The 21,158-nt window shown below is 31.2% G+C and overlaps 2 protein-coding genes and 1 long non-coding RNA gene across 3 annotated transcripts; 2 read left to right on the forward strand and 1 right to left on the reverse strand.

The window, feature by feature from the left end:
* The first annotated feature begins 65 nt into the window (after positions 1-65).
* On the forward strand, positions 66-1,783 carry LOC128388430 (uncharacterized). Its single transcript, XR_008325274.1, has 4 exons — positions 66-236; positions 348-551; positions 708-1,615; positions 1,746-1,783. It is a non-coding gene; the product is annotated as an uncharacterized LOC128388430 (long non-coding RNA).
* Positions 1,784-3,724: 1,941 nt separating this feature from the next.
* On the reverse strand, positions 3,725-5,614 carry LOC128388432 (baculoviral IAP repeat-containing protein 2-like; the record flags this gene model as incomplete). Its single annotated transcript, XM_053347822.1, has 3 exons — positions 3,725-4,095; positions 4,169-4,914; positions 5,544-5,614. Coding segments are annotated over 3 exons (1,188 nt in total), but the record flags the coding sequence as incomplete, so codon positions are not given.
* Positions 5,615-10,880: 5,266 nt separating this feature from the next.
* Positions 10,881-12,125, forward strand: LOC128388433 (uncharacterized protein F54H12.2-like). Its single transcript, XM_053347823.1, has one exon. The coding sequence runs from the start codon at positions 10,881-10,883 to the stop codon at positions 12,123-12,125; it is 1,245 nt and encodes a 414-aa protein (XP_053203798.1).
* Positions 12,126-21,158: the final 9,033 nt, after the last annotated feature.

Here is a 21,158-nt window from a genome sequence, read left to right on the forward strand (position 1 = left end):
TTGTTCTTTTCAAAGAGTAGATGAAAATTCTCATCGAGAATCGTAAGGCGGGAAAAAGTAAACAATTCAATCAAGAGAAAATCTTGTCAACACAATTTCGCAATTTTCCAATTACTTAATTGGATTAAATTTAGTTTAGTTCTTTCCCAAACAATTTAATATTCGCAATTCTATAAGAATATATAACCAATGTGAAGCTCTCTAGATCTGTTTTCTTCTACAGGTTCTATTAGAAGGTAAGTTAATCAACTAATTAATTGTCAAGAAATTACAGTTACTCTCACCTTTTGTTTTTCTCTTGTCGCTCAATTTGATTGTTTTTATTTTTCTTTTTTCTTTTGTTTTAGATTTTAGATTTTGATTACCTTTTCTATTTGATAAGTTAATACGTGGAATTTGTTAATCACTGGACATGAGTGATTATCTATTCAAGCCTGAAAGTGACCAAGGATGAATTGTGATCAATTTCACTTTTCCAAGTCTTGATACTTGACTTGTTTTCTATATGATGACTTGGCTTAAAAAGTCAAGTTTTGCTTGTTTGATTTTCGGTAAAAGTTAATTTTTTTTCTTCTATTCTTGATTTGATTAGCTAAACAATTGACATCTATTCTGTCGATTACGAAAATCTTCTTTCTCTAACCTGTTAATTACCTGAATTTTTCTTCACACTCGTTGACTAAATACTTTCTATCCTTTTCTCCAAGGCTGATTTTCCAATTTAGATTTTTTTTTCCTTCTTGGCTTTTGGTCCATTCTAATTGTTGGTGATAAACAACAATAATAAGAGACAATTCAAACGATTAACGAGAGGCCAATTTAAAGGAGCAATTAATGTATTAAGGATTTTGTGGATTATATGAATTGGAAATTTTCCTGATTGTCTCAAGTGTAATACTTTTCTGTTTCTTTGGTGGGTGTATTAAGGATGGACTCTTTGTGAATGACTCTTTTTCCGTTTTTCGATGTGGGTGTTTAGCGAAAATTATTTCACTTACAATTAAACACAACTAAAGATTTGTTGGTTCTAAATTACTGGTTACCAGTTCTTAATTAAGATCGTACAAGATGGAAACTACTCGACGACGATAAATCTAAAATTCTGTTTTAATCATTTGTGGCTGTATAAAGAAATCAAGATAAAACTGATCTGAAGAGAATCACATCCAACCCGATTAAAGAGTAACCTCTTGTTGACATGATAGAAAAAGAGAATCTAAAAGTTTCAATGGATTGGTCAGTCTTCTTATCATATTAATCGTCTAAATCATCATCAATGTCCTTCCAATTGTCCGTACCTTTTACTCAACCGTGGAAATTGTTTGAGAAAAACAATTTGGATGTACATTTTTGGGTGGAATTGGTTGGTAACCAGTCCTATTATTATCATTTCTTTCAATTCCATTATCGTAACCATCGATCATTCAAATAATATATGAACTTAAGTCTCAATTTACAATAGATCCTTCAGCTGATAATGATTGAGATTGAGTTGAGACAGAAAAGAAAGAGAAACAAAAATGAAACCTCTTCTCAGATTTCATGATTACACTTTGGATAAAAATCGTAACAACGGATGGATAACTGGAAAGAACAACAATTTAAAAAAAATAAGGTATATGATTAAGTTCACCTTTAATTTTCTCCCTACATTCATGTAGTTTACATGAGCATGTAAACTAAATCAAAAAGCACAATTTACTAATAATTTTCTCTACTTTCTAATTTGTTTCTCTTCTTATTAGGATAAACAGGAAAATCATCATCATCATCATCATCATCATCTCTCTCTCTCTCTCTCTCTCTCTCTCTAAAGTTTGTTCAATTAAGAAATTTACAATTGGCCTGGAACGATTTAACTAACAACCCGATAAATATTAATCTTTTCTGGATGATCAAAAATCAATTGGAATGGAGAAATTATATAATTTACTTAATAGGAATAATAATCAAGTGTGGAAATATTAATACACAACAACAACATTGATTTAAATTACTTGTTTCCCAAATAATTTAATCAAATTTTCCAAATTCAAGGAAAACAAAAAGAAACAAAAATCAGTACAATTAGTGTTTGCACCAATGTGTCTTTTCAATCACTCTGATAAACATCAATATCAATTCAAGCTTGACAATTAACTTAATCATTGATTACCTGTGTTCATCTCTTATACCACTATTCAAGTGGATGAACTTAGACTAAAATCTTGAGACAATTTTCATTGATAACATTTCATGTTAATTGTTGTACTTTGATTGTGACACACAGAGAGATAAAAAAAAACTGTTGTAATCAAAAAGTTCATTTTGTTTTTCTAATTGTTTTCTTGATTCGAGTTAAATTATAACAGAAACTTCCGCAGATACCATAAAAAGAGGTAAATAATTATCATAGCGTGTACTATTTAATGGTAAACTTGTTTTAGTATTTAAACTAACAACAATTAACTGATTCTCTGCCCGATAGACAATACTTACAATCCAATTTTGTCGATAATGATGATGATTTCTCCGCCTTGGAACCTGAAAATGTTAAAGGTGAAATTTTTCGAGAACAAAAGTTTCAACTGTAAATTGGATCAGAGTGAATAGTTTGTTATACAATTTAAATTTCGCTAATTGTTTAATCAAATCAACTAGAAGATGAATGAATTTTCAACCTACTCATTAAGCAATAGTTCATCAGTACCGGTTGATTAAGTATTTATGATTTTAATTCATCTTTTACAGATTTGATTGTTTATCATTCATAAGATTTGATTTTGATCGGGAAAGTTTACAATGATTAACAGAAACATGGTAACAATTAGAGGGGACCCGCTGATTGTTGTGTTGATTTGAGTTTTCCAGAGTGTCTAATGTCAAGGAGTAAACAAATTAACCAGCTGATTGACATGAAACATGATCAATTGATGAGGTTAAATAGTTAATTTGGCGAGCACCCATTTGAAAATGATGCAAAATCTTTTGATAATTAACAAATTGTAAATGATGATGGTGATAAAATAATTAACTGGCAAGCAAAAGGAGTCTCGGTATATGTCAAATGATGATGGGAAAAGGTGTTAAAGAGACAAAAACAAGAAGTAAATTGTAATTGTTAATTAATGGAGAATATGTTTCAATGATTTAATAGCAACAATCAATTGCGATCAACTGCCAGTTTAGTGTGTTTACAATTAATCATCAAGGAGTTTCACTAATTGAATGATGGAAAATGATCCTTGTAAAACAAATCAGAAATCAGTTGAATTTTCAATAACAATCATTCAATTAAAAGGAATCACCACCAACAATTATATTGTATCCAGATAAAGGATGAACCTCTCTCTCTCTCTCTCTCTCTCTCTCTCTCTCTCTCTCTCTCTCAACAATTAGTTAATCAGATCAAGAGAAACTTAAGAAGCTGCTGATGATAATCTTCTTATTATCATCATCATGTATTCAACGTTAAGGATGATTAATAATCTAATATAAAAGAGGATCAAGGAAAGGGTTAAACAAGAGTAGTAATGAAACTGCCCGGTCTGGGACAAAAAGAGCGCGAAAATCACCAGACTGAAACCAATTAAATATGACACTTGATTAATTGACAGTTAAATTACTTTTAATTAAAATGTAAATATAAATGGTTAAAACAGAATGATTACAGCAATTAATTAGATGAAATGAGGAGTAAAAATTGATTTTTTAGTTGAAAAAAAAATGTCAGTTAAATAATTAATTAATCAATGAAATGTGTCCGGACAGCCCTAATTATTGGACACCTACATAAAGGACATCTAACTAAAGAAATAGCACATTCAAAACATGCAACAGCATGGTCACAGGGGGAGAATACAAGACCAACTTCATTATCAAGACATACTTTACATGTATATCTCGATAAATCCGATGAAGGTCTTGGTGGTGGATATAATGGTCTTGAAGACATATATAAACTTTGCCTGGCTTCGATATATTGATTCCCTCTCATTAGATAAATATAGGCACATAGTGGTGATCCATTAACATGCTCTATCCATGGGTCATCATCAGCATCCCAATTAGAAATACAGTGGCCACAATGAAAACAAATAGTAACATCAGTATACCCTATTGTTTATTTGAAGAAAAAAATATAATTTAGGTTCTTATAGAATATCTTAAAAGTAAAATAGAAAATTACCATTATGAATGAAACCAGCTTCAGCCATTCTCGAAGGTACTATTGGATGACCTAGCGGCCACCTAGTGAATGTTTCGAGACGAGCATCAAAAGATGAATAATTAATAAATAATGGTCTAAACACTCGTCTATGTCGTCTGATGGTTTCTGCTTCTCGAAAGTTTTGTGCTCTTTGCTGACTAATATTTTCATCAGCTGTTGCCTCATTTATTAGAAGAAGGTTATCAACACCTTCAATATGATCGACAACATTTTGCCAATTTCTTTCAAATCTTCTTGAATATTCCCTATGTCGTCGTCTTCTCGGAGGAAGTGGAGGAGGTGAATGAGATGGAGATTGAACAGTTGGTGTTGGTTCATTATCTGGAATGTCCCAAATTTCTACATATTCATTTTCTCCCCTGGCTGTCAAATGACCAGGGTTTACTGCGACAATTGATGGACAAGCAGGATTACCTAGATTATGTGTTCTAATTGGATCGTTTTCATTTCCTAAATTTGTCACCATGTAACCACAAAAAACACATTCAATATAATCACCTTCACCTAAATATAGAAATCCCCTTGAACCCAATAATTCTGGAGTTAGATGTGGATAATTCCAATTTCTATGTCTATAAGTATCTATTCTAAACATTATTGCTCTCATGCTATAATGTCCTGAAGGTGGAAGTGTTGGTGAACTTGCTGTAGAACTAGATGAAGAGTTCTCCAAGACACCATTCACTTGTCCCATTTCCTGCTCACTCATAGTTGAAATTCAGTTTCAATTGAGTTTCAATACAAAAACCACAATTTCAACTGATTTTCAGTTTGAATTCAAATATACAACTGACATTCTATCTTTGAAAATCTTCTCTTTTAAAGAGAAAGTCAGAGGAGGAGTCTGACTATTATGTAACCCTTAGTTGGTGAGTAAAGATGATAAAAATTGTTAACATTGTAACATTGTGGGAAACTGGCTTCAAACTAAATGTCAAGCCTAAAGCAAGAAAATCGGGGAAAAAGTTCAATGCAAATGTAATCAAGTCTAAAGATGGTTGTTTACTAATTTTCGCTTCAGGCAAAATAATTGCAACCGGGTTTAAAAGTATAAAACAGACCTTGTTGTTCTTTAGAAAAAGATTTAAATCTTTCTTGCCTAAATTTGTAAAAGTTGTGAATATAACTGCAAAAACTAAATTACCTTTCAAAGTCAATTTTTCGCTCCTAGCTCAAAATCTACAAAACATTGAATATGAACCAGAAATTTATTCTTGTTTCTACTGGAGAAAAAATGGCTTATGTATAATGACATATGGAACAGGTTCAATGATACTCACTGGTCCTGTTAGCGTATGTGAAATGAAGGAATTGCTTTTAGTTTTCCTCAGGCAATGTAAAGATTTCCAAACTATAACCAATTGAAGAGGAAGAAGAAGAAGAAGGAGGAGAGGAAGAGGAGGAGGAGTTTCATCTGTATATAAACATTTGATCAAATTGTTTGTGAATCAATTGCAAGTCAAATTTAAATACTAATAGTTAAAATTTCAATCAGCTTCTAAAATTCTGAATTATGTCTGTAGTTTGTGTTCAACCTAATAAGCTAAGTTGGTCATCACACTTATTTATTCATATAAATAAATTTCATTTGTGTCTATCATTTGGAAAAGCTGATGATAATGAGGTGGTCTGTGTTAGATTCAATCTAAGAGAATTTAATAACAATATACCCACGAAGAATGGAATTTGTTTAAGTCTATCTGAATTAGATGCTTTCAGCTACTATCTAAACGATATTAAAAATGGATCGCAGACAAGTAAATTCATCTATAATTCGTTGACCGGTGGATTTGATGATTCTTCATGTAAAGTTAATCTACAAAAAGGCAACATGAAAGTTGAATTTGATCAAGAAATGGTTGAACCTCTTATTGACGTTTTTCCGGCTTACAGCGCTTTTATGAAGCTTTCCAAAGACTCTGAAAAAGCCAGAAAAGACTTTGTTGGTTACTTTGTTGATATCTTCATATTTGTACGAATGTCTGGACAAGCTGCCCTCAATTCCGGAGGTTCTCTTACAAAGCCACAAGCTATCAATAAATTCAGGGAGAACTTGAATGAACATTATTCAGTTTTGTGTGAACAAATATTAATTCCTCTTGGATTAGGAGATATTTGTAAGTCCGAAGAAGAATTTTCTGCTCGTGTTAATGTTCCTGCCATTAAACAAGCTAAGCTAAAAATGGAATCGGATGAAAAGAAATACATGTCTTTTGCTGTTTTCATATTGAAACAAGCCTATGAATAAGTTCGATAAAATGACAACCACTGGAACCTGACCTTGACTCATACTTAATCTAAATCATTCAATATTTAAACCTTAGTTTATTGTATCTCTAGTTAATTCTAACCTTATGTATTCGATTTGCGCAAATCTTTCAGTAGAAATTAAAATACTAACAAGCATTAAAAATAAATTTTGTCCTTCATTTTTCTTAAAATTCTAAGATAAGAAACTGTGATCAACATTGGTGAGGAAAAAACTCAAACATGGAACTTTACAATGTTTATCTTCATCACCCTTTTACTATGCTTGTATCTGGACCAACTGGATGTGGTAAAACCTTTTGGCTGCGAGAATTAATCAATAATTCATCGACTCTTTCTTCACCGCCTCCGGAAAATATAACTTATTTTTATGGAGAGTACCAAGCTATTTTTGAGACATTTAAAAATGTTCAATTCGTGAAAGGGCTTTCTGAAAATTTAATTGAAAAATATGATGGTAGTAAACCATGTTGGATAATAATTGATGACTTGATGTTGGAATCTTCTAACTCGAAAATCATTAGTGAACTTTTTACTAAAGGTTCGCATCATCGTAACTTATCTGTGATATTAATTGTTCAAAATTTATTTGTAAAAGGATCTGAAAGTCGAAACATATCTCTAAATTCACAGTATATTGTTCTCTTCAAGAATCCACGTGATCAATCTATTGCGACAAATATTGCAAGACAAATGTTTCCATCTAAGATGAAAAAATTTCAATCAATTTACCAAGATGCAACAAGAGAACCATACACTTATCTTTTCGTAGATTTAAAACCAAATACACCCAATGAGATCAGATTATTGACAAATATTTTAGGGGAAAATTTAATGACTGCATATGTCTTATGATTGTATAAGAAAAAAAGATGATGAAAGTAAAATAAATTAAAATGACAGTCAAATCTTGTGTTCTCTGCTTACCATATCTTGAACAGCTTTGTAAAGCAAAAAATGATTCAGAAAGAAGAAAAATATTGAAAAAATGTCCAAAACAAATTTATTCAATCATCTGTGAGATAATAAAAAATGTGCTTAATGGTAATGTAAGATTATCAAATTACTTTCATAAAAAGTTGCACCCATATAAGAATGTGTTGAGAAGATTAGCAAGAAAGGGGAATTTAAAGCTGAGGAAAAAAATCATCAATCAGAAAGGTGGATTTCTAAATGCTCTTTTAGTTCCTGTGATAAGTATTCTAGCGAAAATTGCAGCTGATAAATTATTAACATGAATAATGTAACAAAAATGGTTTTAATTCCTGAAGAACAATATTACAGACTAAACGATATTAAAAAACATAATATTGATTCTTTGCTATCTTCAAATCTACCTCAACATATAAAAATGCAAGCAATTAATCACCATGTTAATAGAGATACTAAACGAACAAACCTAGGCCCTGTTGTTTTTAGCTCAAATAAAACAGAGATTAAGTCACCACCTGAAAATGAACAAATGAAAAACGAATCATCAGCTTATAGTCAATCTCTTGTTTCTCCGATAAAAGATCAATCTTCATTCTTTTCAAATCCATCAACCACACATGTTCACTCAATTGAACATGATCATGTTCCAGTGGCCAAATTGTTCCTACCAACTGATTATTCGACTCCTAAAGCAGTTGATAATAAAAAAAATCTACAAAAATTGAGTTCAGATGATAATCAACCCATACTGAAGCCCTCAAAGCCCTCTCCAGCTCAGACGAGATTAGATGCATTTGAGATGAGCTTGAGAAATTTACCAGTGGTAAATAGTGATGGAAAAGTATTGGATAAAGATGGAAAACCCATGTTGGGAAGTAACATCAGTCAAATATCACGCTATTTAAGATCTAACATGAATGATAGAAAGAAAACTTTAATCATTGGTTTAGAGAGAGTGTTGAGATCAATAAAAGAAAATAATCCTGCCATATTGAAAAATGTTTACAATTTGAATATAAAAGCGAGATTGAATAAACCAAAAGTTAGTGATTTATCATGGGAGAATCTAATGAAAAGTATTTAAGTGATATTTACAATGACCCTAAATCTCCTGGAAGTTTTGGTGGTGTTAAAAGATTATTATTCACAGCTCAAAACGAAAAGCCTGAAATTACATTGAGTACAGTTGAAGGTTGGCTATCATCTCAAGATTCATATAATCTTTTCAAACAAAATAAAAAAAAATTTTTGAGAGTCCCAATTCTTGTCGATGAAATAGATGAGCAATGGCAAGCTGATTTGCTTGATATGACTTGGTTAAATAAAGAAAATGATAAAATAAAATATTTATTAACATGTGTTGATATTCTATCAAGATTTGCTTGGGTTATTCCTGTCAAAGACAAGACTGGAGTCAGCATGATAAGTGCTTTTCAAGAAATATTTTCAACATCAAATAGGCACCCAAAAAAGATTCAAACAGATCAAGGAAAAGAATTCGTTAATATCAACTTTAAATCATTTCTAGAAAGAAAAAAAATCAACCATTTCACTGCAACTGATGGGGTTATCAAGTGTGCAATCGTGGAAAGATTTAACAGAACACTTAGGACAAGAATCTACCGGTTTTTACATGCTAAACACACAAATAGATACATTGATTCTTTATCTGATATAACTCTCGGATATAATAGATCAATACATAGAACCATTGGTATGGCACCAATAGATGTAAATGAGCAGAATAAAAATCAAGTAATTATAAATATAAGAAAAAGTCACAGGAAATTGAAAACCTTTCCCAAGCCACTCAAATTAGATAGTTGGGTAAGAATAAGTAAAAGCAAAGGAGTATTTGAGAAAGGGTCAACTGCCTCATGGACTGAAGAGATCTTCAAAATTCGTAAAGTGAAAAAAACACCCCAGGGGTACATTTATAAGCTGAAAGACTACAATGATGAACTTTTAACATCAATATTTTATCATTATGAATTGCAACCTATCAAAATTGAGGAAAATCAACTATATAAGATTGAAAAAGTGTTAAAAACCAGATTTAATTCACTGACGGGTAAAAAAGAAATTTTTGTCAAGTGGCAAGGCTGGCCAAATAAATTCAATAGTTGGACTGACGATGTTGAGCTACTCTGATGAATTTTTCATTGACATTGTTTCAAACGCTTCTATGGACATGTTTCCAGAAAATACACTATCCAAGTTTACAAATAAGTTAAAACAACCATTAAGATTTGATGGAGATTGGGTTGTTGGTGTTCAAGAAATTTTTTATCCTTTATCCCACAAACCAATCAAGAGAAAAGTAAAATTTAATATGTTGACTATTGAACGTGAAACCGGAGCACAAAATTTTGGACTTTACACATTATTTGATTATAGTGAAGATGATAAAATACAAAATATAACAAATAGTTTAAGTGCGAAAATTAACGAATACATGAAAATTGTTCATAAAGATGATCATGAATCAATTGAATTTCCCTCAATAACTTTTGATGGGGAGCAAAAGATTGTATTAACAAAAGGGAGAAGTGCAACAAGTGATTTTATACCTATGTTTTATGATCAAAACTTCTTAACCTTGTTAGGTTTTACTGCAAAAGCATACAGAAGACAAATGAATGAGTTTATGAGAGGAACGAGGGACAAGCTCCAAGCTAAACAAGTACCCGAGACAGGAACAAAATCTTTTCTATTATTTGTTTATACCGATATAATTCAAGAACATTTAGTTGGCGATATTTCATCAAGACTATTAAGAGTTGTACCATTGTCAAAAGGAATCTATCAAGACATTGGTCATATGTCGTGTGTCAAGCCTTATTATTATCCATTAAGGTCTAATAGCTTAGATACAATTAGTATCATTTTGAATGATGAAAGTGGATCTGAAATTAAGTTTAAAACTGGTAGAGTACATATTTGCTTACACTTTAAAAAACTTGATACTATATAAGAACCAAAATATCTGCAAATTAGAAAAAAATGAATCGAAAAGTATATTGTGGATGCGATAGTGATTTTGGGCCTCATTATAAAATTCAGGCTGGAAAAGGTTATGATGACATCAATGTTTTCAAAGGTCAACCATATCAAAGGGGTTATGGAATAGGAAGTTTTTTGAAAAGAATTGGAATTCCAATATTTAAATCTCTACTAAGAACTGGTGTTGACATTGGTGGTGATATCTTGGATAACAAAGGAATAAAAGAGACACTAAGGAGCAGAGGTAAAGAGGGTATAAGAAAAACTGCGCGAACTGCATTGGATGAAATCGGTAATATGATTGAACAAACTGGCAGTGGTTTACGAAAAAGAAAAAGAAAATCAAATCATAGTATAAGAAAGACTAAAAAAGCTAAAACTAGCAAAGAAAATCCTCAAAGTCAACCACTAAACGAAAACGAAAAGTTAAAAGATCAAAGAGACAAAGAAAAGATATTTTTAACTAATGGAGTATCTACATGAATCATCTTTTCCTGTTACCAAGTCCGAATTAGAAATTTTCACAGTGCCACCAACCCAAACTGCAATTGAAGCGTCATATGAAGTAGAGTACAGACCTTCAGCTAGCCTTGAAAATGGTAGTACTTATGAGATACATGTACCATCAAGTGATGATTTCACTGATCTTCAAGCAACAATGCTACATATTGTTGCATCAGTTGTTACACCAAATAATGGAAGAATTCTAGAAGATAAAGTTCAAACTGTTGAAAACTTTGGCAACTCATTGTTTGAGCAGATTGATTTATTTCTTGGGACAATTAACACTTCACAAGCTAATAACCTTTATCACTACCAATCATGGTTCGAAGACACATTTTTTCGACCCCCGAATAAAGTGGATGTTGGTAGAATGGAAGGAAAAGAAAAAACTAGAATATTGAATCAAGAATTTGACTTATACTTTCGAATACATTTACCACTTTGTGAACAAGATAAACTTATGTTGAATAACATGCCTATGACATTTCGATTCACAAGATCATCGGAGAGTTTTCCTTTAATGAGACTTGATGATAAAGATGAAACAAGCTATAAAGTTAAGATTAATTCAATGTCATTGCATATCAAAAGAATCAAACTATTTCCTGATACTCAACTCAGCTTATTAAATGCCTTACAAAAATCTCCAGCAAAATATTTCATCACAAGAAACGAGACAAGAATATTTGCTATTGGAAATAACATGACTGCAGCTACTGTTGATAATCTATTTTCTGGTATTTTACCTAGAAGAGTAATTATTGGATTCGTTGATGAACAATCTCACTCTGGAACATTAGAGCATAACCCTTATGAATTCAAGTCATTCAACACTAATTTTATTGCACTTTATGTAGATGGAAACATGATACCAAGTATCCCTTATACTCCGAATTTTCAAAACAAAACCTACATGCGAGAGTTTGTTAATCTTTATCGATTTTTCAACCAAGATGAAGGCCATCCTCAACTAGATTTGTCATATGAAGACTATGGGAAAGAGAAAACCCTATTTGCTTTTGATTTATCACCCGATAATTCAATTGGTGCTGAAAATGGGACATTATCTTTAGTCAAACGTGGTGTTATAAGAATGAGTGTTAAATTCAGCAAGACATTAACAACTCCAGTGAAAGTAGTTGTATTTGGTCAATTTGACAATCTTATCACTGTTGATAGAGATAGAGCTGTTGTTCTGGATTACTAATGGCAACAACAACTGAACTAACAAAATTATGTAAAAGAGCTAAAAATTTTCGTGGAGTTTTTTCGATGAATGAATTACCATCGTATTCAAAGTCTAACCAAACTTACATAATAAACCTTGATGAGAACTACAAGAGTGGAAGTCATTGGGTTGCTCTTTATGTTGATAAAAATAGATCTGTTTATTATTTTGATTCATTTGGACGACCACCTCAATCATATATTCTAACTTTTATTGAAAAAATAAATGGAAATAATTATCACTACAATAAGATCAAATATCAAGGAAATAGTTCTATTGCATGTGGCTATTTTTGTGTAGCATTTGTGTTTATGTCAAAAAATTTAAAAAAGTTTTATTCAATTTTTGAAAAATGTAAACACTTGAAAAATGAAATTAAATTACAGTTAATGATGAAAAGGTTACTGAAAACATTTGTAGTGCCCAAAGGCATATGATGAAATTTTATCATTCAATAAAAATCTTTTATCATCTAAAGGAGACATCACATTTTTTTCAGTAGAATACATATAAATTTGATGATTGTCTGAACCAATTCGTGATTGATTCTCAATATGAATGGTTTCATCATTGAGGCAGCTCAAATAGTGATCAAATTTAATTTTTTTCTCCACGACAGCTTTTTGTGTTCCCTTCGCTCTCTTCTTTTCACCATCAGATGTCCTTAAAGCATAAAGTTTAGCTTTCAATCCAACAAACTCAAAGATTTGTTTACCACCCATTTCATCTTTTAGAAATCCAATTTTTTTACAGTTTTGTTTAGAATGAAGAGGATGATCTTCCGGATAATTGCTGAAATCCATTATATCCGCGAAATATTCCAAGTCTTGTAGCAATGAATTTGTCTTTATATCATAAATCAAACTATCTGTATCTGTATACACAAGTTCGATGTTTTCTCCATAATATGATTTAAATTTTTCATAATGAAGCTCATACATTTTAAGTTTTGCAAGCTCCAAAACCGAAAATCCAACTGCAATTGGCTTCTCCATATAGATTTGTGATGGTTTCTTTTCAAAAATAACATATTTGTCACTGATGATTTTGAATCTTGAACAGGCGGGGTGTCTTAATCGTCTTTCCGCAACAAGTCCGGAAAAAGAAATCTCAACGTTTTTATATTTTCTTTTGTTTTCAATTGTTTTACCATAAATTGAATTTACCATCAGTTTCCAAAAATCTTTTTGAAAATCTGTTGTTGATTCTTGTCTCATTTTTGTACAGAACTCTACATAGGATGATAACCAAGGAGATTGATTGAAAATAAATGCTCTATGAATTTTTTGGATGACCATCCCCTTTGATAAATAGAACTTCAATGTATCAATGTGAATTACATAGTTCTTTTTATCACATAAAGAAGTGATAAGTTTAGTGGACTTAGTATATTTACATCCCTTTACCTTCATTTTCTGGATCAAATCTTTTTGATAGTTACTCAGTTGATCCTCTTGAACTTCACAACTCTCTGGAGCTAGTGGAAAATCATTATGGGTATCATGAAGCTCTACCGGGTACTGGAGATCAACTTCCAAAATCATACCGATATCACTATTAGCAACGTCCAAAACTTGCTGCACATCAACTCCAATCACGTTTATCCATTCAAATGACCCGACAGGTAATGGTTGAGACATTGCATACCCATATAAATTGTTGACATCAAAGTACAAAATATGATTGTCTTGTTTGAATGGGTCATATTCATTCATTTCAGCAAAATTGGCTCGGGAGTACCTTTTACTCACTGTGGTGACACCACCACGTATACCTTTTTCCACCATCAGTAACATATCGATATCTTTAATTCTCTCAAGCTTGATAGAAGTTTTTTTGAGAGCTGCTGCCCATGAAAGTCCTGGAGCTGAAACATAGTGACAAGGATCAATATTGAAGTGATCAACACATGTGTCTCTAAAGTTTTCAAATACTGCAGATAACAACATGACATCAACCTTTAAATAGATATCATGAAGATCCCCCAAGTCTTTACATTCAAAATTTTTCCAAATTTCGCTTATTGTATTATAAATAATAGGTGAAATATTGGTGTCACTGAGAGATGAATAAAAAACATCTATTGGTGGTAAATCAGATTCTTTGAATTTTTCAAATGAGTCCAAATACTCATAAGGTAAGGCACTTTTTTTACAGAGCAAGTTCAAGTTTGAAGCTTTTGGAAAGAGTTTCTTGATGAAAAAAAGTTTATCTTCTTCACTTAAGGATGATGAAAGTTTATCAAGGCTTGCTGGTAAAAAAGCAAAGCTATCGATGAAAATAAATTTACCAAGGTAAATTGCAATATATTTTTCACATGTTTGAGCAATTACTCTTGGTGGTTTAGTAAAAAGTTGAGATGATACAGCTTGAAAAATAATATGTGAGTCAAAGTTTTTCAAGTTGTGGAAAACAATTGGTATTTTAGTTGGAAGGCTGTAGTTTACATTACAGCTGTTATGAGCAGCCCCTCGGTATTTTCCTGTTAAATGGTCATGGTCTTGCACCTTTTCTCTTTCACTGTTGAATGCAATTTTACAGATGTGACAATATGTTGCACTTGTAAAGTTGATTAAATCACATTCTTGCATTTGCAAAACTTTAACTGATTGTTTAAGATGATGTTCAAGATATAATGCAGTGTCTTGTATACTTTCTAGAAATTTTTTTGCTGCTTTTTTTCCTCTGTAAAAGTCATGTTTCACTATATCCTTGTTCCAATCAATCACCACATAACCAAAGCTGCAAACAGGAAGGGATCTTACACGTGCACCATCAGATTTTGACACATTCAGAGTTTCAAAATCAGCATAAATAACATATGGAAATTTATGCTCTTTTCTACTTCCCATGTACTGAAGTTCAACCTCTTCAATTGTCTCCGGCAATCTGATTGTATTTGGCACAAATTTAGCACAATTTTCTAAATGTCTTTCAAGCTTTATACATGATGAGAATGCGAATAAACATCTATGACAATGATGACGGGAGTAAGCTTGATCCTTACTCACTAGTCGGTTGAAATTAGTAATAGGATAATAATGATTTTTAAAATAAAATAGATATACTTTTTTTGAATAATCAGTTTTACTGATTTTCATTGGGTAAACACACTTTTCGTCAGTATCATATGAATATACATATATTGATATAGAGTTCTGTTTTTCAAAATAGTTAATGTCTTTGAGTTCAACAACACCACGAACAGTTGAAAAATCGTAATTTTCAATAAACTGATCATAATGAGATGTTCTTTCACCATGAACTTTTCTGTGGAGAGATGCTAAAACACTGTACATAAAACAGTCACTATCACAATTTATTGAGATCAAACAATGTTTTCTTGTGATATTTTCGGGGAGACGAGCCTTTTTACATCCACCTTTGTGTGGTTTGAATCTGGCAATGTTGACCTCTAGATAAGGAATTGATTTTATCCTCCAACCACTTCCTCGCTCTGTGTATTGTTCAATCAGTTCTTTGATTTCATTAAATGAATCACTTATCATTTCTTCTGTTTCATCTCCGATTAATAAAGCTTTCAGTATTGATGGAAAATGACTTTTAATTGTTTTGTTTCCTTGTAAATCATCAGGTTTATCGAAAACTACACATAAAATGAAATCAAATTTTATTGTTTTGTGAGCCAATTTGGCAGAATCCAAGAGGGAGAGTATATTTGAAGAGTAACATTGTCTAATCTGATCGATATCACATTCATTAAGATCCATGATGCGATAAGATGTAAATTTTTTTTGATAAGCTGATTCAATCAGTTTGAAACACCCAGCTGAATTTAACTGTTTCTGTTGAAGAGGCTCAGTTATTTGTCCACAAAATTTATTATGATGAATCAATGCATTAACTCTTATGAATTCCTTATCACATTTAGTACACTTATACTTTGGATTTTCATGCATTTTGGCCTTCTTTTTAACAGGTTCAACTAAAGAATCACAATGAGCATTTTTTGCTTTTTCATTAACTTGAATTAGTTCTAAACCAGTTGTCTCGAAAATCAGTGGAGAAGCATCATCAGTTACACTTTGCATATCATTGGAGGCACAAAACAGACAGTTTGATGAGCAAGGCTCATCAACACCATGATGAGACTGTGATAAATCTTCCATAACCTGATCTTCTAAGCCCTGGCAGCGATGGTTTATGAACTCTTCTGTATTCTCAGTTGCAAAATCACAGTAGGAGCAAAAAGAGTAACTTGTCAGCATTTCATCCATGGTTTTCATCAAGTTCACAAACTCACAATCATGTGAATCAAATTCTTCTTGATTGTTACAAGGATAATCACAGTTGTTACACTTCTTTTGTATCTGTTGATTTTCAAGGGATAAAGGGTCACTATCATTTGAATTTGGGTCTGTTGGAATAGGGTTGATGTCAGTATTTGAAATAGGTCTAATTGTTAAATTTGGTGTTACTTGTTGAGCATTTACACTTGGATTTAGCTCCATAACTGTGCATGTTTCACTTCCTAAGGCAACCGTGTTGTTTGAACATGCTCCTTCCACTATTTGAGTTTGTATATGATTTAATGGAGCATCATTTTCCATGAATGTTGGATGAACATGGTTTATATAATCACAACGATCTAAGTTTGTGTTCATGGGTTGCTGTTCTGTTGGATGAATCTTTGTTGATTGCAATTGTTCATTCACACTAGAAAGATTTCTCATTTGATATAAAATATCTTCATCGATCAAGACATTGTTCATACAAGCAAAAATGTTAGTATCATTATTATCAAAATTAGAATCAAATGGAACAAGTTCAGATAAATCTGGTGTATAAGTTGATTCTTGTACCTCAAATACACATTGATGCAATGCATATTGTGATAAGTTGGTAATGTATTCATTACAATATTCACAGATAAAAGGCTGATGAAAAAGAATAAAAAGAAACAATTTGTTAAACTTATTAAAATTGATTTTAATTGTTGAGTGAAAACTAAGATCATTATAATCTTCAAAACTGTAATTCAAACTACATTTTTTTTTTCTCATTTTACATTCAAATTCATAAGTTTTTATTATTATTTGCCAAATTAGAATATCTTTTATATTCAATCATTTCAATATCCTTTCTTTTAAGTAACATCATGTGCTTCTTTAACAGTTGTTCATATTCAATTCCAGTTTTATCTTTAGCAGCACTGGCACAATCAAAAGCTTCTTTCTCTAACATCATGGCTTTCTTGTAATGGCTTCTCGCTTTTTTCAGGAAAAAGAAAGCTCTATTATAAGGGTCTTGTCTCATTCTTGCTTCTCTAATCTTTTTCCTTTGATTAGCCTTCTGACCTTTTGTCATTTTGGTGAATGGAGGTAGACTCAGGTTCATGTAGAGTTTTGACGATTTCTTTTTTTCAACTCTAGGATCCTTAAGTTTCTCAATACTATTTAATGGAATTATGGGCACAACATGCTTGAAAGAAAAAAGGTGATCACAATTAGATAACACAAATAACATTTGACTAAGTTTCAAGATACAATGATTTTAGTTTTCACTATTAACTTACATGAAAGTTTGATGACATAATGATAATGTTGACAGTGATGAAGGTGAAAGTAATGAAGATGATGGTGATAAAGATGATATTGATTGTGATGATGGTGAGAAGAGTTTTTCACTGAGTTCACTCTACACTTGATTCACAAATTGATTGGTATAATTGAAACATAAAATGATTCCAATGGAACTCTTAGGAAACACAATACAACAATTTTTGGTTAGAAGTAAGTTATTTCTTTTAGAATGTAGAAAAATGATGATCAAATACAATAAGTATAAATTGAAATGAGAATAGATACAATTATTTAAGAAATACAATAAAGAGTAATAGAAATAATTATGATTACAATATGGAAAAGAACAATGAAGAAAACAAAAATGAAGAAAAAGTACAATAAAGATAAAGTTGAAATACAGATAAAGTAAAATCTAATCCTAGCAAAATGAAAAGCACATGGAAAAAAAGAGTTCAAATACTTGAACTGCAAATGTTCACTGGTTTTTCGCAAATGAAATTATTGCTTATTTGGCCTCTTGTTTTATATGCAAACTGAGTATCTAGTTAGAGACAATACGCATGTATTCATCTTTGTCCATTGCAGATTTGCTATGTTTTTTTCTTGCCTGAAGCAAAACAAAAACTAGATAATAATTCTAAAAAGATTCTAATTGCTTTTTTTTCAATTCTGACAAAATTATTGAGTAATGATTACTTTTCACTTATTTATGTGTGAAAAGGTTGCATAATAATAAACAGATGTCAACTAATTGGCTTTTCTCAGAAGCATTGATGATTACTGCAAGTGAACTCTGATGTTCTCCAAGTATTGATAAAAATGATCATTTTATTATAATATGCAACTGGTAGTCTTTTTTTCATTTAGAACTAATAAATCTACAACCAACAATTACCAAGAAAATTGATTCCAAGCTCAAACAGATGTGGTGATTTTCTCTTCAAATTGTTTTTAGTTTTCTATTTCTTTTCTTAAAGTTAATTAAGTGGTTATAAACAAACTAATTGGTTTTTCTCAGAAGCAATAAAAAGATAAAAGTTAAACCTAATCTTACCCAATGATCAAGAGAAAAATTTCACATCAGTTAATACATTGAATAATCTCAAGTTTTTAACAACAACAATTTCTAATTGATAATGTATTTCTGTTAAAACTGCTGACCATAAAAAAACAGTTTCTTTAGAAAAATGATTGAGAAAGATCTCTTTGCTATTGTTTGCAAGATTGTCTTTATGTGATTTTGAAAATGAGATAATCTAGGTTTACATCTAGTTTGAATTAATCAAAATGCATAATAATTGCATTACTGTTTCATTGGTTCCTAAGTTCATGAATTCAGCTTGAATCTTATCATGAGATATCATCTTGAAACTTATTCATATACTATCTCTCATCCTCTGAATCCCATGAATGCGCTTATCTTTTCTTAAATCTCAATGGTTCCAAAGTTCATGAATTCAGCTTGAATCTTATCATGAGATATCAGCTTGAAACTTATTCATATACTATCTCTCATCCTCTGAATCCCATGAATGGTCTTATCTTTTCTTAAATCTCAATGGTTCCAAAGTTCATGAATTCAGCTTGAATCTTATCATGAGATATCATCTTGAAACTTATTCATATACTATCTCTCATCCTCTGAATCCCATGAATGGTCTTATCTTTTCTTAAATCTCAATGGTTCCAAAGTTCATGAATTCAGCTTGAATCTTATCATGAGATATCATCTTGAAACTTATTCATATACTATCTCTCATCCTCTGAATCCCATGAATGGTCTTATCTTTTCTTAAATCTCAATGGTTCCAAAGTTCATGAATTCAGTTTGAATCTTATCATGAGATATCAGCTTGAAACTTATTCATATACTATCTCTCATCCTCTGAATCCCATGAATGGTCTTATCTTTTCTTAAATCTCAATGGTTCCAAAGTTCATGAATTCAGCTTGAATCTTATCATGAGATATCATCTTGAAACTTATTCATATACTATCTCTCATCCTCTGAATCCCATGAATGGTCTTATCTACTCTTAATTCTCAATGGTTTCAAAGGCATCACATTTATTGCAATATTGTTAATATATTATTAATCTACACTGCATCCCAATAATAATGCAAAATAATACAATTAAAATTTGACTATCATTGATGTATAAGTGATACAATGTATATATACATTGTATGCATCTTCGTTAATGATGACTTTTTGACAATGATGTATAGTATATCTATGATGGTACAATGATTAAGGTTATGTAGGCAACTTAGTCTTTGTTACTTCAATATCAATACAATAGCAATATTCATCTTGGTAATGATGATGATGACTTGTTTCATTGTAACATTATACTTTAGACAATCTTTACAAAAAACAGCTAATGACCATTTCCATACAATTAGTTTCAACAAAAAAGAATATTGAAACAGGATGTGGAAGAGAAAATTTAACACTTTTCTGTTATATCCTGTCTTTTGACAATTTCTGGAACTCATCAGTGGATGACATCTGGCTTCTTAATGTTTTCTAAAGAAAACGGTTGTTGATGTAAAAGAATCATCTTTGAGTCACTTATAGTTTAGTCTCAGTTAGCTTAAGTTACTAGTATCAGAATAGTCATCACATTCAGTTCAATTCATTTATTCATTTCAATTCTAATAATTAAATTGTGTGAAAATGGTTAATAAAAACAACAGGTAAGCTATTGGTGCAATTATGTGTTAATTGAAACTTCCTTGTGATAATCTTTCCTTTCTTATGTTCTCCAGGTTTGCATTTGGAGCGAGACCGCTGACTCGAAAGTTACGTCTCATCATTGCTTCTCTCTCATCAAACTCACCTGGCAAAAATATTCTGTCTAAAGAGGAAATTGAAACCCTGAAATGTATCTTAATTCAGTGCCATGATGTCCTTTTGATCAAAAAATCAAAAATATCAGTTGGAATTAATACTATTACCCTCCAGTGATTTTGTGTTTTGTGTGTGAAACCATCAATTAAAATTAATCATTCGTGATTAACTGTTCAATCAATCAAAATGAATTGTCAATTAATTATTCCCGGTCTGGTGATTTTCGCGCTCTTTTTGTCCCAGACCGGGCAGTTTCATTACTACTAACAAGTGATGAATTCAATGAATTAGTTAATAGAAAAGCTAATAAGTGATGATGGGCTTTTCTTCAGCATCTTCATCTTCATCTTCATCTTCCTCTTTTTTCATCCTCATCTTTCCAATCATCATTGAACTGATTCCAAAAAATGATAAAAATAGTAAACTCTGCCCTCAAATTGATTATATTATCATCATCATCAACATGATGATTAACTAAAGATGCCAACTAGGAAACTGAAAGCAATTTAAATGATTATGATATCAACAAGCAATTAGATTTAATCTTTACGATGAATTTTGTTTCAATGTAAATGTAAAATTATCACGAAATTTGTTGTTATTATTATTACA

Source organism: Panonychus citri, unplaced genomic scaffold (assembly GCF_014898815.1).
Source record: "Panonychus citri isolate SS breed McGregor unplaced genomic scaffold, ASM1489881v1 Contig00099, whole genome shotgun sequence".
Classification (NCBI taxonomy): Eukaryota; Metazoa; Arthropoda; class Arachnida; order Trombidiformes; family Tetranychidae; genus Panonychus; species Panonychus citri.